At 40.0% G+C, this 15,779-nt stretch overlaps 1 protein-coding gene across 3 annotated transcripts in view; it reads left to right on the forward strand.

Moving 5' to 3' along the window:
* SH3RF2 (SH3 domain containing ring finger 2) overlaps nt 1–15,779 on the forward strand; it is a 138,036-nt gene that overhangs the window by 51,246 nt on the left and 71,011 nt on the right. For all 3 annotated transcript variants that reach the window (XM_089504332.1, XM_089504468.1, XM_089504396.1), the window contains exons 3-4: nt 1,441–1,710; nt 10,275–10,370. In XM_089504332.1, coding sequence (XP_089360458.1) covers nt 1,441–1,710; nt 10,275–10,370 — 366 coding nt within the window. The remainder of the gene's footprint in view (nt 1–1,440; nt 1,711–10,274; nt 10,371–15,779) is intronic.

Raw genomic sequence — 15,779 nt, forward strand, 5'->3', positions numbered from 1 at the left:
GATAGTCCCTTTTTTTGATAAGATAAAGTATAGTACTTACATTGACCTGTAGATAAGGCGACTCAGGTTTTTTGGGTCTATTTTTTGGCGAACATTTCTTGACTTATGGATAAGTATATGCCATATTTACTACTGTCTCAGCATTATTCCAAGGAGCCTCTGCTACTCTGCCTAATGAGGGGCCAGCCTTGCCTGTAACATGGGTAAAGGCATTTAAGCAAAGAGTTGTTATTCCAGCATAGTAAGTGGGGAAGCCTGCATATACTAAAATAGAGTGGAAAATGTATGCCTCTGTAAAGTTGTTGACGAACTGACCACTCTGATTGTTTAGACAGCAGAGTCAATGGGAACTATACCCCAACAATATCTGGAGAGCATCAAGTTGTCCATCCCTCTACTATGCAGAGAGCAGCGTAACATGCACAGACTGAATTGGCAAGTACGTCAGAAACAAGAATTGTGCATAGGCTCCAATTAAAGTGCTTGAATACCTCAACCTTAGCAGTTAAAAAATGTTTCTAGATTATGCTAAATTGGAATACTCTGATGCCACGGGACTGCATTAGGAAGTTGCAGGGACCAAGTTTTCTTGTCCTTATACAATCTGCCCCACCTACCTGCCCTGGTTATCTTATTTATTCTGAAGATTTGCCTCTGCCTATAAATCATATAGCTTTTTGTCCTTCATCACTAAGAAACTAGTTAACAAAATGATGAAAAATCAAATACTGGAAACCGAAGAAGATGTGGCACAAGCCAAAGTCTGACAGTTCAATTCCTACTAAATTCACAGAGACAGAAAGAAACAGACATTTAATTTCTGTGCTTAATATCAGTGAGATTAAAGATGCAGCCTTATGCCCATTTACTTAGGGATAGGTATTTGCACTCATCTGGGGCTTCATTCTGAACAGACTCACATAGAATTGGACTGTTAAGGGTGTTTAAATTGGGCTCTTGTCCACCCCACAAATGCAAGCACAGGCAGAAGGGTAACATATTTCTAATATTAAAACAGGGAGGAAACCAAGGGCAAACCACCTCTGAGAAATCTTCGCCTAAGAAAACCCTATGAAATTCATGAGGTCACCATAAGTCGACCAACGACTTGAAGGCACATACACACATACACATACTTTCATAGGGTTATCTTCGGCAAGGAATCCTCAGAGGTGGTTTGCTAGTTCCTTAATCTGAAATATAGCCTACAGCACCTGGTATTCATTGGTGTCCATTTCTTATTGGTAGCAGTAGCAATAGACACTGAGATAAATCCAGAGTTATCACTTTAGGTCCTGTAAGACATCAAGGTTTCATTTTTTGCTGCCATAATGCTGACTATGGTCTTGAAGCCAAGATAAATAGCCCAAATCGCACATGGTGTGACACTGTGTGAGCTGGGCATAAGGTAACTCACCTCTCTGTTTCTTTTTGCTGAAGGTTCCCCGAGCTAAAGCTTTGTACAGCTATAGAGGACACAACCCTGGAGAACTGAAGTTCAACAAAGGAGACATCATCATTTTGCACCGTCAGCTGGATGAAAACTGGTATCTAGGAGAGATCAACAGGGTCAGTGGAGTTTTCCCGACAAACTCCGTACAAGTTATCAAACAGCTGCCCCAGCCACTTCCCCTCTGCACAGCACTTTATAACTTTGATCTGAAGTCTAAGAAGACAAATGAAAAAACAGACTGCCTGCCCTTTCAAAAGGTAAGTTTGGCATTGGCCAGCCAAAGAAGGAGACCTTGTTTAAGGAAGCCCAGTTCAGATGATAATATCCAATGCCTAAGAATATCAGAAAGTGTTTTATACAGTCAGAGCACTGATCAATCTAATCCTGTATTGTTGGCACTGACTAGCAGCAGCTCTCTTTCAAGTAGGGGAGTTGTGAGCTCTGCCAGTAGAGACAAAGGATTAAACCTGAGAATCTCTGCTTATAACACAAGTGCTCTACCGCTGGGTTATATATAGTCCTTCCCCAGTGAATTCTATAAATAAAAACTTTTTATTCATTAGTTCTGTGTTCTCGCCATTACAGTGAATGAATGCAGGTGAAAGAAAACAATATAGCAGACCTGTTCAATCATTGCCTTCTATGCAGTGATTAATCTTTGTAAATTGAAGAATAACAATGTAAATCTTTGTAAATTTTGTTCTCATAAGCAAAAACAATTGCTTATGAGAATTTTTCTCTCTTCTGAGATAAATTATTCAAAAACAGCAGTCTATAAGGACTATTTGTAGTTTGGGATTTACTCTGTAAAAAAAACTTATTTTTTGCTAGGTTATTTTCTGTGCTATAAATTATATTTCTGCACAGGAAACATACTCTCTGTCCACCCCAAGTAAAAATACCATGTGCATTTTTGTGCAGAATATGTCCTAAACTATGAAGATTCTCATCTGTCCAGGATTCTCCTCAACAGGGTTTCCCAACACCTGGGAAATTTTTTGTATATTTTTTACTATTTTCAAAGGCTAGATTACTACAGTGAAAGACAGAAGTGGCCAGTGTTTTTAGCAAGTGTACTGTACGGTCAGTCCACAGTATGAAACAGTATCATTTTCATGCACTGCACAGTATACATGCAACTACCAGGCCCTTGGTGGTAGAATTCAAAGATATAGGCATATTAGTCTGTAGAATCAGTATGTAGAGATATCTTGCAGCTCCTTTGAGATAGGAAATTATCACATATGCTGTATTCTGTCTTTCTCCCAACAGGATACATGTGTGTTTAAATGTCAAAGACAGGTCTTACTGTATTCACCCATGGCCACCCGTCTGCAACCCAGGCTTATCCCATGGCTTTTCAAAGGCAGGAAAATCCTGTGTATTAAAATCTGCCAGAGAAGCCCAGGTTGCAGATAGGCTGCAAATGGGCAGTCGTGGGTGAATGCAGTAAGACTCATCTTTGACACTTAAACACGCATTTATCCCTTCAGGAGAAAGATGGGATATAGCGTGTGCAATAATCTAACTGAAAGAAAGAAGCTGGCAGCATGAGCTTTCATACACTTAAGTTTACTTTCTCAGATGCATTTCATGCATCTCTCTACCTAGCCCTTAGGGACACAATTACTACACAATTACTTTTTTGGACCAGGACTCCCAGACATTCCTAGCTAGAGATTGTGTTACTTGTAAGCCAAAAAGTAATTTTTCCAGGACCTGTCCTTATTATGGTTTTGGTTTTGGTCCACTGACCTGGGAACAAGGCATTAGTGCATCGGAAAGATGAAGGCAAACCTACTGTTCCTATTTCACTGGACTGTAAATAGCCACTTGCTGAGTCTATGCTCTTGCTCAGTCAAGCAAGATTTATGTCAGGGTTGGCTGGTTTAAACCAAAATACTTTGAAAGGAAAAATTCTTTTAATTAAACTTGATTATTTACATTTTCCAACCCTCTCACTAGAACAACAATGACTGTTTGAATTTAAACAATTTAGCTTTAACAGTTTATTGGCAGTTGTTCATTGTTAAACTAGTATCCAGTGTCAGTTGCTTCTTTTTAATCACTTTATTTTATAAGGCAAGATATACCATTTAGAAACAAACCCTTCAATTGACATAAGATCAACCAAAACAACTTTTAAAGCACTTTTAAAGAACAATTATTATTTCAGTAGTGGTCATAACATCTGAACTGCATTTTGCTACTCAATTTTCTGATTTAGTTCTGTACTGGTATAGTCCTACACATTAATGCCAAAACAAACAAAAAAAAAACCCTATACCATATAAACACAACTGCTTTAACCCCCAAAATTGGATTTTGAGGGGGGGGGGGTATTTCAAAAAAAAAAAAACGGTTTTTTTTCCAACTGTGGTTTATGTACATTTTTTATATTTGTAATAAACAATAACACATCCTCAACATGAGTATCTATTATTTGCCCACAGACTACTGCTCCCACTGTTTGTTGGCATTGATTTACATATCTGTGTAAAAGCTTTCATGTCGGGATCTGAGAGAGACATAGAGAGATAGACTAACTGAGCAGAGGCAACCAGTTCACCCTCTGAAGTGCTCCACAAATATCCCCTGGATATTTTCCATTTGTCCCACTGCTCGTGCAAAGCATAATTAATAGTGCTGCCATGCATTTTGCATGAGCGCATGCCCTTCAGCAGCCAGAGGATGAGAAGAGGTACATTTTGCATGGGAAATAAGCAACAGCCTTCTTGGGTAATAATGAGGCCATCTCATGTTTCAAGTATGTGGCAGTGGTGTGGCAAATTGAACAATCAGACCAAATTACACTCATGCAGGCTGTTCCTGCACAGCATCAGTATTAGGGTTGGTTTGGAAGAGAGCTGCAAGACGATGAGTTGTGATACCCAAGAGCCAGTTGTTATCTCAGCCTGGGATGAGGAAGAAACCAGCTGTGAGCACCAGTTTTCATTGCAGCATCTGCTGCTGTTCATTTCGACAGTATCAATACTCCTAAAAGTAGCTTTCCACATCACTGACAACAATAAAGGGGACAGGAGAGGGACCATTTCTTTTGGTTGTTGCAGACCTTGCCCTTTTTAAAAAATGCCATCTGGTTTTGTTTTGTTTTGTTCCTTCTGCTTTCTTTTTCTTTTATTCACCTTTGTTTCAGTGGTTCATTCTGTTTATTTGCTGTTGGAGACAGCTCATCTCCACTTCTACAGCACAATTAGAATGCTGAGATTTACTGTTTTACAGAAGAGAAACAGTCATCATTTCAGCAAGGAGAGAGGAATATATTAAGATACCTGTGGCTGGCAACATGAGATTAGCTCTGTGGGTGTTCAGAGGAGAAACCCAACCATTTCCTCGCTGACTCCTTGAAAACTCTCAACACAAAAGAAGTCTTCATGATGCCTTTTCCCACAGCCAAAGAGGCACAGCAGAGTATCCACAGAATTCAGCACAGCAGTATCCCAGAATTTTTACCTTTGTGAGCTGCTTCCTAGTCTGCTGAATGGTAGTAATGTGTCATTCTGTTTTTCTTTTCAATCCGCTTTACATGTGACTAGTCTTCCTACAAGGGAGTCGAGGAACAGAAAGGTTTGTAAAGATGACAGCTATTTCCTGACCATAGCTATAATTAAAGCCATTTCCAAACATCTCCACAAAAATAGAAGCCAAACAAGATTCTGTTTTGCCACAACATGTACAGCAGGGGTGGAAATAAACCAGCCCTCCAGATGTTGTTAAACTGCAAGTCCCAGCAGCCCCAGTCAGCACTGCCTAATCAGCACTGCTGGGACTTACAGTTTATTGATTCTGAAAGGCTGCAAGATTCCTACCTCTGATGTCCAGAGATCACAAATTCTGTTTTGTGTTAATGATCAAAATCCAGTTGCCATAATTTGAACATTACATTTGCTCCTCCACAACAGAGTAGTGTTCAGATTTACTTATTTGTTATGTTATTTCTCCTTTATTTCCCATGAGATCATCTAGTTCTCCTCCTCTTCCTCTATCAGTCATCATTATCCAAAATGCTTGGGACCAGAGGTGTTTTGAATTTCATTGGATTTTTTGGATTTTGGAATACCTGTACAGTGTGCACGTGTCATATGCAACCAGAAGAGGCAATGATGTGCACGCCCATGGGGCACGCACTGTGCCGTGTGCACAAGCCCCGTTGTTTTCAATAGGGATCAAGCAGACGCGGTATTTCCTTTATGCAGGGGGGCGGGGCGGAATCCCCTATGTAAAGGAAGAGCCCACTGTATTTGCATATACACACACACACAGACACACTGAGATATCTTGGAGATGGCACCCAAGTCTAAACACAAAATTTGTTTATGTTTCATATACACCTTATACACATAATATGAAATAGTTTTATACAATCTTTTTTTTAGTTATTTTGTGCATGAAACAAAATTTACATACATTGAACCATCAGAATGTAAAGGTGTCACTATCACAGTGACTCACAAAAACAGTTTTGGTTTTTGGAGTATTTTGGATTTTGGAACTTTGGATAAGGGAGACTCAACCTGGAATAAACATAATGAGTCTTCATTGCCCAGTCAAGTTCAAACTACCACCACCATCTCCCAAACACAGCTCATAAAAATATGTTGTTGCTGGGCAATCCATTTACCCTTCAGCTACTGGGAAGATTGCATCTAAAATCAGAGAGAACATGAAAGCCCATGGGAGGTGGTTGCTGCTGCTGCTGCTGCTGTTCCTGCTAATCAGAAAGTCCTAGAGCTTATTGTATATACTCATGTATAAGTCTAGAAATTTTAGTCAAAAATTGACCCCAAAATCCCAGGTCCACTTATCCATGGATCAAATGTAAATATTATACTTTAACTCTTATTAAAAAGGGAATGATCCCCTGGTATAAGGCAAGAGTGCAATCTGTTTAGAAGCACTGACCTCCATCTACTCTCTCTTCCATCCAGCCTTTAGTATGAGTTAAAACAGTTATGCCTGCCATCATTTTGCTGTTTCTTTGGTATTGTCTTCCTTTGCTTCATCATTTAGATCCTTTGTTACATGCCCCTAAGTTTTACCCTCAACTTATCCAAGGGTCATATCAAAATCCATAATTTTGCCTCCAAAACCTGACCTCGACTTATACATGAGGTTGACATATAGTCGAGTATATACGGTAAGTCTTGCAAGCTCTCGGTCAATTACATCACTGCCTATTCAGCAAAGAAAGTTGTTTATGGTGCGTACAGACCACCATAAAGCGGTGTACTGGCACCAATTCTGGGGTTAGGGAGCGCACACCAACCGCTAGTATGTGTGGGCAGTGTAACAATAGTGGTGTCCCATCCATACAGACACTGTCATTGTGATGTAAGCACCATGTGACATCCACACGGTGCCACACACCACTTACATCGCAAGTGTACCACTGGCGCACTTGAGACATCATTGCGGCATCCAAAAAAGAACCCAGAAATCCTGGGTTCTTTTTCCTTTGCAGTGATGGCACACCATTTTGGGGGCTGCGCCACCCCTGTGAAGGAAAATAGGTTGCCAGCAGGCCGCCCTTTTGAGGCAGTTTGTCCCAGGCCGTTGTTTGCAAACTGAGCAGAGTCATATGGCATATGCCACTGGCCGTATTTCAGAGAGGGCTTTCTCTCCTCCCCCAGATGTCTGCCTCATGGTCGGTTTTATCAAAGAGTACTTACTGTGCATGCCATTTCCTAGTTTAAAATATATATTGCTGTTATGTTGTTACACACCTTGAAGTCAAGTCCAACTTTTGGCAACCCTATCACAGGGTTTTCTTGGCAAGATTTATTCAGAGGGAGGTTGCCACTGCCTTCCTTTGAAAATGAAAAAGTGTCACTTATCCCTGGTCACCCTGTGGATTTCCATGGTCAAGCAGGGATTTGAAGCCTGGTCTTCTGAAATCGTAGTCCAACACTCAAACCATGACACCATGCTGGATCTCTTAACATATAGTGAGTGGTTGTAAAGTCTAGGGTGTTTCTGGTTATTTCTGGAAAGGGTCTGTCTTTAGCACAGGAGTCCATGTTTTGAGCATATAAACGTTCCCAGGTTTGACTTCTGACATCTCAGGTAAGGCTGAGGGGGTAACAGCCAAATGTCTGGTAGCCATATATTCCCCCAGAACTTTGGAGTGCCATATTTCTCCCACCCGCAAGCCCCCTACACTCCAAAGAAAGCATTTTATTTTTTTTTTCTCTACAACTTGGACCAATAGGAACATTTTTCTTCAAAAACATAAGTAACTGAGTCACTTCATACACCTCACACCCCAAAAAGATGGACTGGGGGACAGGGAACATTATAGGAGTACAGCCTCAGCAGGGACACTGGATGATACACTTGACCCTCCCCATTCTAAACAATCTTGACCTGGTTGCACCAATAGTCTGACTCTGCATTAAAAAAAGGTTCTGAAACACAGAATGGGCTCAACCTAAGTGGTTCTCTCTCAGCCTCCAAAAAGTTTGATGAGGACAGACCTAGCCTACACAGCACAAAGTCTTTCAGAAACTCGATGAATACTAGAACAATATTCTGTTCATACTTGCTCTACTGTGGTTTAGATGTTGTTTCTCAAGCTCTGTTTAACTATTCTCTTGCTATTTTTGTAACTCCCCTAGTTTAGGGGCCTTGACCAAGATGTAGGCTAGATACCTAGAAAACCAACTAATTCAGGCCCAGCTGCAATTTAGGGGTCCACATTGTCAGGCACCTGCTGAGACCTAGACATCAGCAACCAGCCCACTCTGAGTCTCTGGTTCTACCTGGCTCTGTTCCTCCTTCTCTACCACCTTCTTGCTGTTCCTGACAACCCACTCCAAGTGTATTAATCATAACAGGAGCACTGGTTTTCCCTTCTATTTCCCTCTTCTCTAGACTAGGCTGGTGATTGTTCACCCTTTCATATGTGGTTGAACTCTCAGCATTCCACATGGTTGGCTATACTGGATAAGGCTGTGGGTAGACTTGACATACACGTTTTTGTTCCTATTGAAAGGAAGATGGCAAGCAGGTGGGTCATGGTGTCACTGGTAATGGGGTGGAGGCATGAGTGAATCTGAACTGAAAAGACCCTCTGGAGGCTTCATCCAAGAGCCTTCCATCCTCCAAACAGAACCAACCAATAAAAAGTACAAGTCCCTTGCAGGAACATATGCAGTTCTTTGGATCCTAACTGATGTGCTTTACTGTGTCAGGTATTGCTAATGAGTACTAACATTATTGTGTGGGAGACCTGTTGTCCTGTATCTCTAACCGTATTTGGGAGTGAAATCTGATCTGAGAGTCAAAATGAATCTGAGGACAAAAATATAAACATGGAAATGAATCCAGCTTATCAAAGCCTCATAAGTGACAACACCACTCAGGAACTTAGGATTAATGATATGATGGAAACATTTGTAATAAGGGTGTCAAGAGATAGGTACTTATATGCATATGTGGTGGGGTTGTAGAACTGTAAGGAAATTTTGGAAAATTGTATTTGAAGAGATAAAAGAAATAACAAAAATTGATTTAGAATTTTGTCCAAAGATAATAATAAATAATAATAATTTGTTTTATTTATATACCGCTATTCCAAAGATCATAGCGGTGAACAGCAAGTAAGCTAATTAGCAAGTAAGCTAATTTGCCCCCAACAGTCTGGGTACTCATTTTAGCAACCTCGGAAGGATGCAAGCCTGAGTCGAGCTTGGCCCTTTGCTGGTCTTGAACTCGCAACCTTGTGGTTTTGAGTAAATGGCTGCAGTACAGGCATTTAACCACTGCGCCACCAGGGCTTTATTATCTTTATATGATAAAACTAACTGCACCCAAGTTATAAAGGATTTAATCACAAATTTATTAACAGTGGCGAGATTAATGATAGCAAAAAAGTGGAAAGACCAGGGAGATTTACAAATACAAGATTGGTATAGAGAGATATGGCAAATAGCAATTAATGATAAGTTAACTAGTGGAATTTAGTTTAGAAGAGGAATAATCAAGAGAAATGATTTCGAAGCAATATGGAAAACATTTGTACAAAAGGTTTTAGTAAAAGAAGGAGGTGTCTTACCACCAGAGGAAGAGCTACAATTCTGGAGGTAGAGTAATAAGAAGATATTAGGCTCTGGTGATGGGGAGCACTTGGGGGAAGGGGGAAACGGGGGGAGGGGGGAATTATGAAAAGTATATGAAGAAAAGAAATATGAATTAGATTTAGATAAAGTGGTAAAGGATGGAATATAAAGGGATGTATTATATGTATGGGGGATATTATGTAAAAGTTTTTATATATTATTGTAAGGTGAATTAACCAATATTTTGTTTTATCAATTTATTATAATAACATTTATTAATTTCATTCTACCAATAAATATTTTTTTTAAAAGGAAAGATTTGTAATAGGCTGAAACTGCTGTAATTTGTCTTATTTTACACATATGCTGATCCAATGTAGGATCAGTTTTGTGCCTGTCAATACAATGAATATCATTTTAAAACTAGTAAAACTACATTGGGTGCTGTTGATGTATTGAAAAATTCAGCAGCTAGCAAAGTAGTTTTCCTCATTTAAATTTTACTCCCTATTAAACGGAAAGAGAAACAAAATCATAAAAGTCACACTGAAAAAAATGAAGATGTGCCTTTTTAGCTTTATAAATATTATAGTACTGTATTATGTAAGTCTTCCTATTTTAGTGATATAAAAGACAAGGTTAGCATAGTTGATCTCTCAGTATAGTACAGGAGACAAAACCATCTGTTACCTATCAAGTACAGGCAAGTGAACTGAAAACCCTATGTGATTATTATCTTTCAGGGAGACATAATCACTGTTATCAGTCGAGTGGATGAGAACTGGGCAGAGGGCAAGATAGGTGACAGAACTGGAATTTTCCCCATCTTGTTTGTAGAGGTAAGAACAATGGCTTGAATATACTCAAAGATATGACTGTCAATATATGCACTTGTTCTACGTGATCTCTGAGATGATCTTTTTGGCAGTGGTTCTGCAGCACAATATGAGGAGAAGGCATCTTCTGGTAGATGCCATCCAGCTTACTTAATAAGGCCACTTAATGCTTTGAAGTGTTATTATTTGGAGATGGACATAGTTCTTCACTAAGGTGCATTACAGACTGCCAAGAAGTGGCGGTCTGCCGCCGCCGCCGGTTGCAGCGTCCGGGAACCACAGCAGCCAAAAGGCATGGTTCCCGGACGCTGCCAAGAAGGAGTGCAAAAATCGCGCTCCTTCTTATGGCCCAGAAGAGACGCCGCAAGGCGCTAGTTGTGCACTCATGGCATCACTTCCACTGTGTGGAACGGCCGCCGCCATTTGTTACGGACTCTGTCTGTAATAGGAGTAGGGACGACGTCCTGAGAACATCTGAAATGGCGGTCTGTAACCCGCCTAAGTTTCTTCCCAAAGGAATTAACAAGTAATTTTAACAAATTTCTTCCCACCACAAGAAAGGAGATTATCACATCAGTTCCTTTCTTGCTGCAGTCATGCTTGTACTGTAATAATAAAATTGTAACATAGCAATTGTAGAACAGCCACCGCCTCACTTCTTTTATGTGCACAACCAGGATTGCTGCACCCATCATGCTCCCTTCCTGCCCTCTCCCTTAACCCTGCTTCTCCTAACCCTTATGCCCTACCTGATATGCCTTTCGATTTTTGTGAGGTTGCCATAATTATTATTATCATTATTATATTTATTTGTATCCTGCTCTTTTCCCAGAACTGGGACTCAGAGCAGCTTCATAGCATTAAAAACAGTACAATTAAAAATATAGAAAAAGTACATTAAAAAGGAAGTAAATTATTACAATATTAAAAAAGATAGTTATTAAAAGAATAAAACACATTTTAAAAAGATAAAATTATATATTTAAAAAAAAACCTGTATCAAAATTTATTGAAGTGGAACAACATCCCAGCCTGTCCTTATAACAATTACTTAAAAGCCTGTGTGAACAGGTAGGTCTTAATCTGCTGGCAGAAGGGCATTCTGATCTCCCTGGGCAGGGAGTTCCAGAGGCAGCCACCAAGAAGGCCCTCTCTCGCCTCCCCACCAACCGTGCTTGTGATAGTGTTGGGACAGAGAGAAGGGCCTCTCCAGAGGATCTCAGAGCCCAAGTGGTTCAAACAAGGAGATATGCCATAAGTCAATAGGCGAGATGCAGGTACATGCGCATGCAAGTCCTGAATTTCAAAGATTCTTGTCAGTCCAGGATTCTTCTCATCAAGGTTTCTCAGCAGTTGAAAAACATATTTCTAAATCATTTTGTTAATAATTTTGAATTTCCTTTCCATCCTTATTTTTGAATTATACCTCCCAGACTGCCCTGGCCAACATGGTCACTGAGAACCTGGGAATTATCATACAAAAAAAGGAAGAGGGATTTACCCTACCTTTAGTTTTCATCTTTCCCCATTGAGCTATAATGTTGTCTTGAGACCTGATTTTTAAACAGATGGATGGCCATTTTTAATTGTATTCCTGCACTGCAGAAGGTTGGATTGGATGGCACTGGTGGTCTCTTCCAACACTGTGATTCTATGATCCCCCAAGACCTCTGAGAGCCCCAGAAGGTCCTACAGGATACCCTAGTAATTTTTTTACCTGATAGGGAATAGCCAATTGCTTCTTTGATGCTTCTCTTCTCTTCTCTAGCCACTGTGGGGTGGCTTTCAGTAGAGAAGTGAGTTCTGTGGAGTTTGAGTCATTGCATGAAAGGAGTAGGGAATTCTTCCCTCCACAACAACCAAAGAAGTTCAACATGCAGGAGAAACCTCCAGTTATTCCTAGGTATGTCACTAACAGGATGCCAACCCTTTCAGCTGGACTTCCATCATTACATCCCATTTCAACAATTTTGTTTTTAAAAGGCTGAAATACCAATTACTTTTTGTGTTCATTTCCCCTAACAAGTCAGTTTTACACTTTAAAAATGTATGAATTAGCCTATAGTGTATTGTGATCTTGTATGCACTATCCCCCAACATGTGCATTTTGTGTGCACTTTTCCCAAGTACTGTGCGCCCACGCCATTCATGGGTGTACTATATACAACTTTGAGCTTACACTGAAGCCGCACGACAATTAAAGAAATGGTGTGTGTGCCCATGGTGCACGTGCTGCCCTGTGCATCGTGTACACGCCCCATTGTCTGCAATGAGGCAAGGGCATACACGGATTTCCCCTTATGCAGGGGATCCGGAACCACCAGGGCCCCACAGTATGTTTTTTCACAGATAAACATGATCACTGTGTTCAGAAAAATGCAGATTTCAGAGCACAGCCATGCTGTCAGTCATGTAGAAGTTTGGATAGGTGAGTAAACTAAGTGTTCATCAAAACGTGAACTGTATGAAAACTCACTACCCCCATCTCTAACATTTTTGTGTGTGCATGTAAGAAAATGTGTGTGAGCAGGACACTGGGTAAGGAGGAATAGTATGCATGTTGTATGTGTGACAAGGGGAGTATGTTAGCTCTGGAAATGCCTACCACTCTTGGCCAACCCCACCACAGGCTCACTCTCCCTACAATCCATCATTCATCACTGGCAAATTAAAAAGGTTGCGTTCCTTAACAGAGGCCTTGTCTATATGTGCTTGTAGATGCAACTCCTGCAATTTTCATGTCTGCACTGCATTATCTGTATGTTCCGTTTAATTAACAGTGCTCATCTGCAATATTTACAAACAATATTAACCTTTTTTTAGCAAGGACCACACAGTCCTTAGATAGGAACTACCAGCTTTGCTGTAAGGCCATGGGGAGAATTTCCCAATGTAAAACTGTCCGTGGGAATAAATAAGATTGCAAAACAAAGTGTAACGCTTACCATAAGACATTTTGTAGATAATAACAGATTTCAAGAGTACATGTCTCTGCCAAATGCCAACATACTGAATATCTTAGTGGTTATTATCAACATAATACCACACAGCAGGTTGCTAAGCCATTTGGATGTAGAGATTAGCAGCTATAATAGAAATGGAGCACTGCTTTCAAATGTTATGGCCCGAATCCTGCTGTTGTCATAGGCAACTAGTCATACATAACAACTAGTTTCTCTTGACTGAGATGCACAACTCCATTTGCATCTAGATATCTGTCAGGTGAATCTCAAGAGGTCTTGGATGAGAACTTCAGTTGAGGTGCAGATGTGCATCCAGATATATTCTGTGTCCACTCTGTAGAAGAGTGCTTACATCTTCCTGATTGGATCAATGTGTTTGTTTTTACTTTCACAAATCACTCTTGCATCTGAAAACCTGATTTTAAAAGGAGCTAATGAAAAACCAAGGGAGTTTACTTTTTGCACTATAACTCCTAGAATCCAAGGAGGGTCACTTGCCTTGCTAGCTGCAATTTCTGTAAGATGTAGTTAAAAAAAAACAACTTTGTAAGTTCTGGACAATGCAGTACAATGCCAAATAGAGATGTAAATATTCAATTATGGTCCAAAACAAACTGCAGAAATAATCCAGTTTGAGACCACTTTAACTGCCCTGGCTCAGTAGGGAATTCTGGGAACTGTTGTTTGATGAGACATTTAGCCTTCTCTGTCACAGAGCTCTGGTGCCACAATAAATAACAATTCCCAGGATTCTTAGCTCTAAGGCTGGGTAATTCAAGCGGTCTGAAACTGGTTTATTTTTGTACTGTGTTTTGGACCTATGTCATGCTTACAAGTGAGGATGAATAATTTCCTCAGTTTTCACCTTGCTAAAGAAGAAAACAAGTAATTATGGGCAATTCTCCCCTAGTATTTAAAGGACATCTAGATGTCAGATCTGGTTACACTGACACATCCCTTGATAATACAGTACAACTACAAAATGCACATCTGAGCAGCACACTATATCACAAACCCATTGACTTACTACATGTAATTACATGCCTCCAGTTCCCACCCTGAACACATCACCAAATCTATAGTCTACAGCCATTGATACAATTGCATCTGCTCAGAACCACAAGACAGGAATGCCAAACTCAAGGAATTATAACAAGCTACAGTATCCACCACATGAAATGGAAAAAAAAAACAAAAAACAAATAAACAAGGCAAGACATGTACCCAGGACTGATCTATTACAGAACAGATTGAAGAGGGAAAATGACAGAACCTCACTAGTGGTCACATACAGCAACCAACTGGGACCATTCAGGTGCATCATCAGTGAACTCCAACCTATTCTGGACAATAAATGCCACTCTTCCAAGGGCTCTTGGTGGCAGACCTTTACTTGCCTACAGACAGCCTCCAAATCTCAAACAGATACTCACCTACAGGAAGGCACACAACACAGATCGGGACACTGATACTAAGCCTTGGCACAAACCAAGTTGCCAGCTCTGCCCACACATTTACCCAGGAAATGTCGTCACAAGACCAAATGGCATCACCCACAATATTAGGGGGGCCTTCATGTGTTCATCTTCCAATGTGATTTTTGCCATACTATGTCAGCAATGCCCTTCAGCACTCTACATTGAGCAAACAGGCCAGTACAGAGTATTATTTTTTGTGCAAAGTTGGGTTTTGTACACAACCCTTCAACTCTCCAGTGGTTATCTAAAATCATCTCTCTCTCTCTCTCTCTCTCTCTCTCTCTGTGTGTGTGTGTGTGTGTTTGTGTGTGTGTGTCTGTCTGTCTTTCTTTTGCCCAAAACAAAGTTTGTGTTTGGAAACAGTTTTTTTAAAAAAAAAAAAAAATAAATGAATACAGACACCCAAATGTCATGTGAAAAATTAGTGGGATTTGCATAACAAAACATGATTTTTCCACAAAATGGGTTTCTGGAAAAAAGGAGGGTTGCATGAAAAATCTGTTTTCACACAAAAACATAAATTTCATGCAACCACCCCTTTCTAGAAATAAACATTTTTGTGCAAAATCTATGCATCAAACCCCAATTTTGCACAAAAATAAAATGTGAATTTCTAGAAAATGTTTTTCTACAAAAAAAATCTGGTTTTGCACAACTATTTTATGCACAAAAAGCAGTTTTCAGATAGCCATATGGATTTTTGTTTGTCCAAGACTGCCACTGCTGTTGTTCTTTTTTGCACACCCAAAAACCATACAGCAATTTTGCACAAAGATATGGCTAACAGGGTATACAGTGTCATACCTCAATCAGCAAAGTTTTAGATAAAGAAGCTCCTTCTTTACAAAGTCTCTTTATGCCTCTCTTTTTTGCTGCTGCCATTCCCTTCCCCTTTGTCTAACTGGAAGTTTTTTGGTATCATCCACATTAGAAGAATGGTGTAGGTGAAATAGAGAAAAATAAACATTTAG

This window comes from Sceloporus occidentalis, unplaced genomic scaffold (genome assembly GCF_023333645.1).
Source record: "Sceloporus occidentalis isolate IW3139 unplaced genomic scaffold, rSceOcc1.0.p SCAF_1, whole genome shotgun sequence".
Lineage (NCBI taxonomy): Eukaryota > Metazoa > Chordata > Lepidosauria > Squamata > Phrynosomatidae > Sceloporus > Sceloporus occidentalis.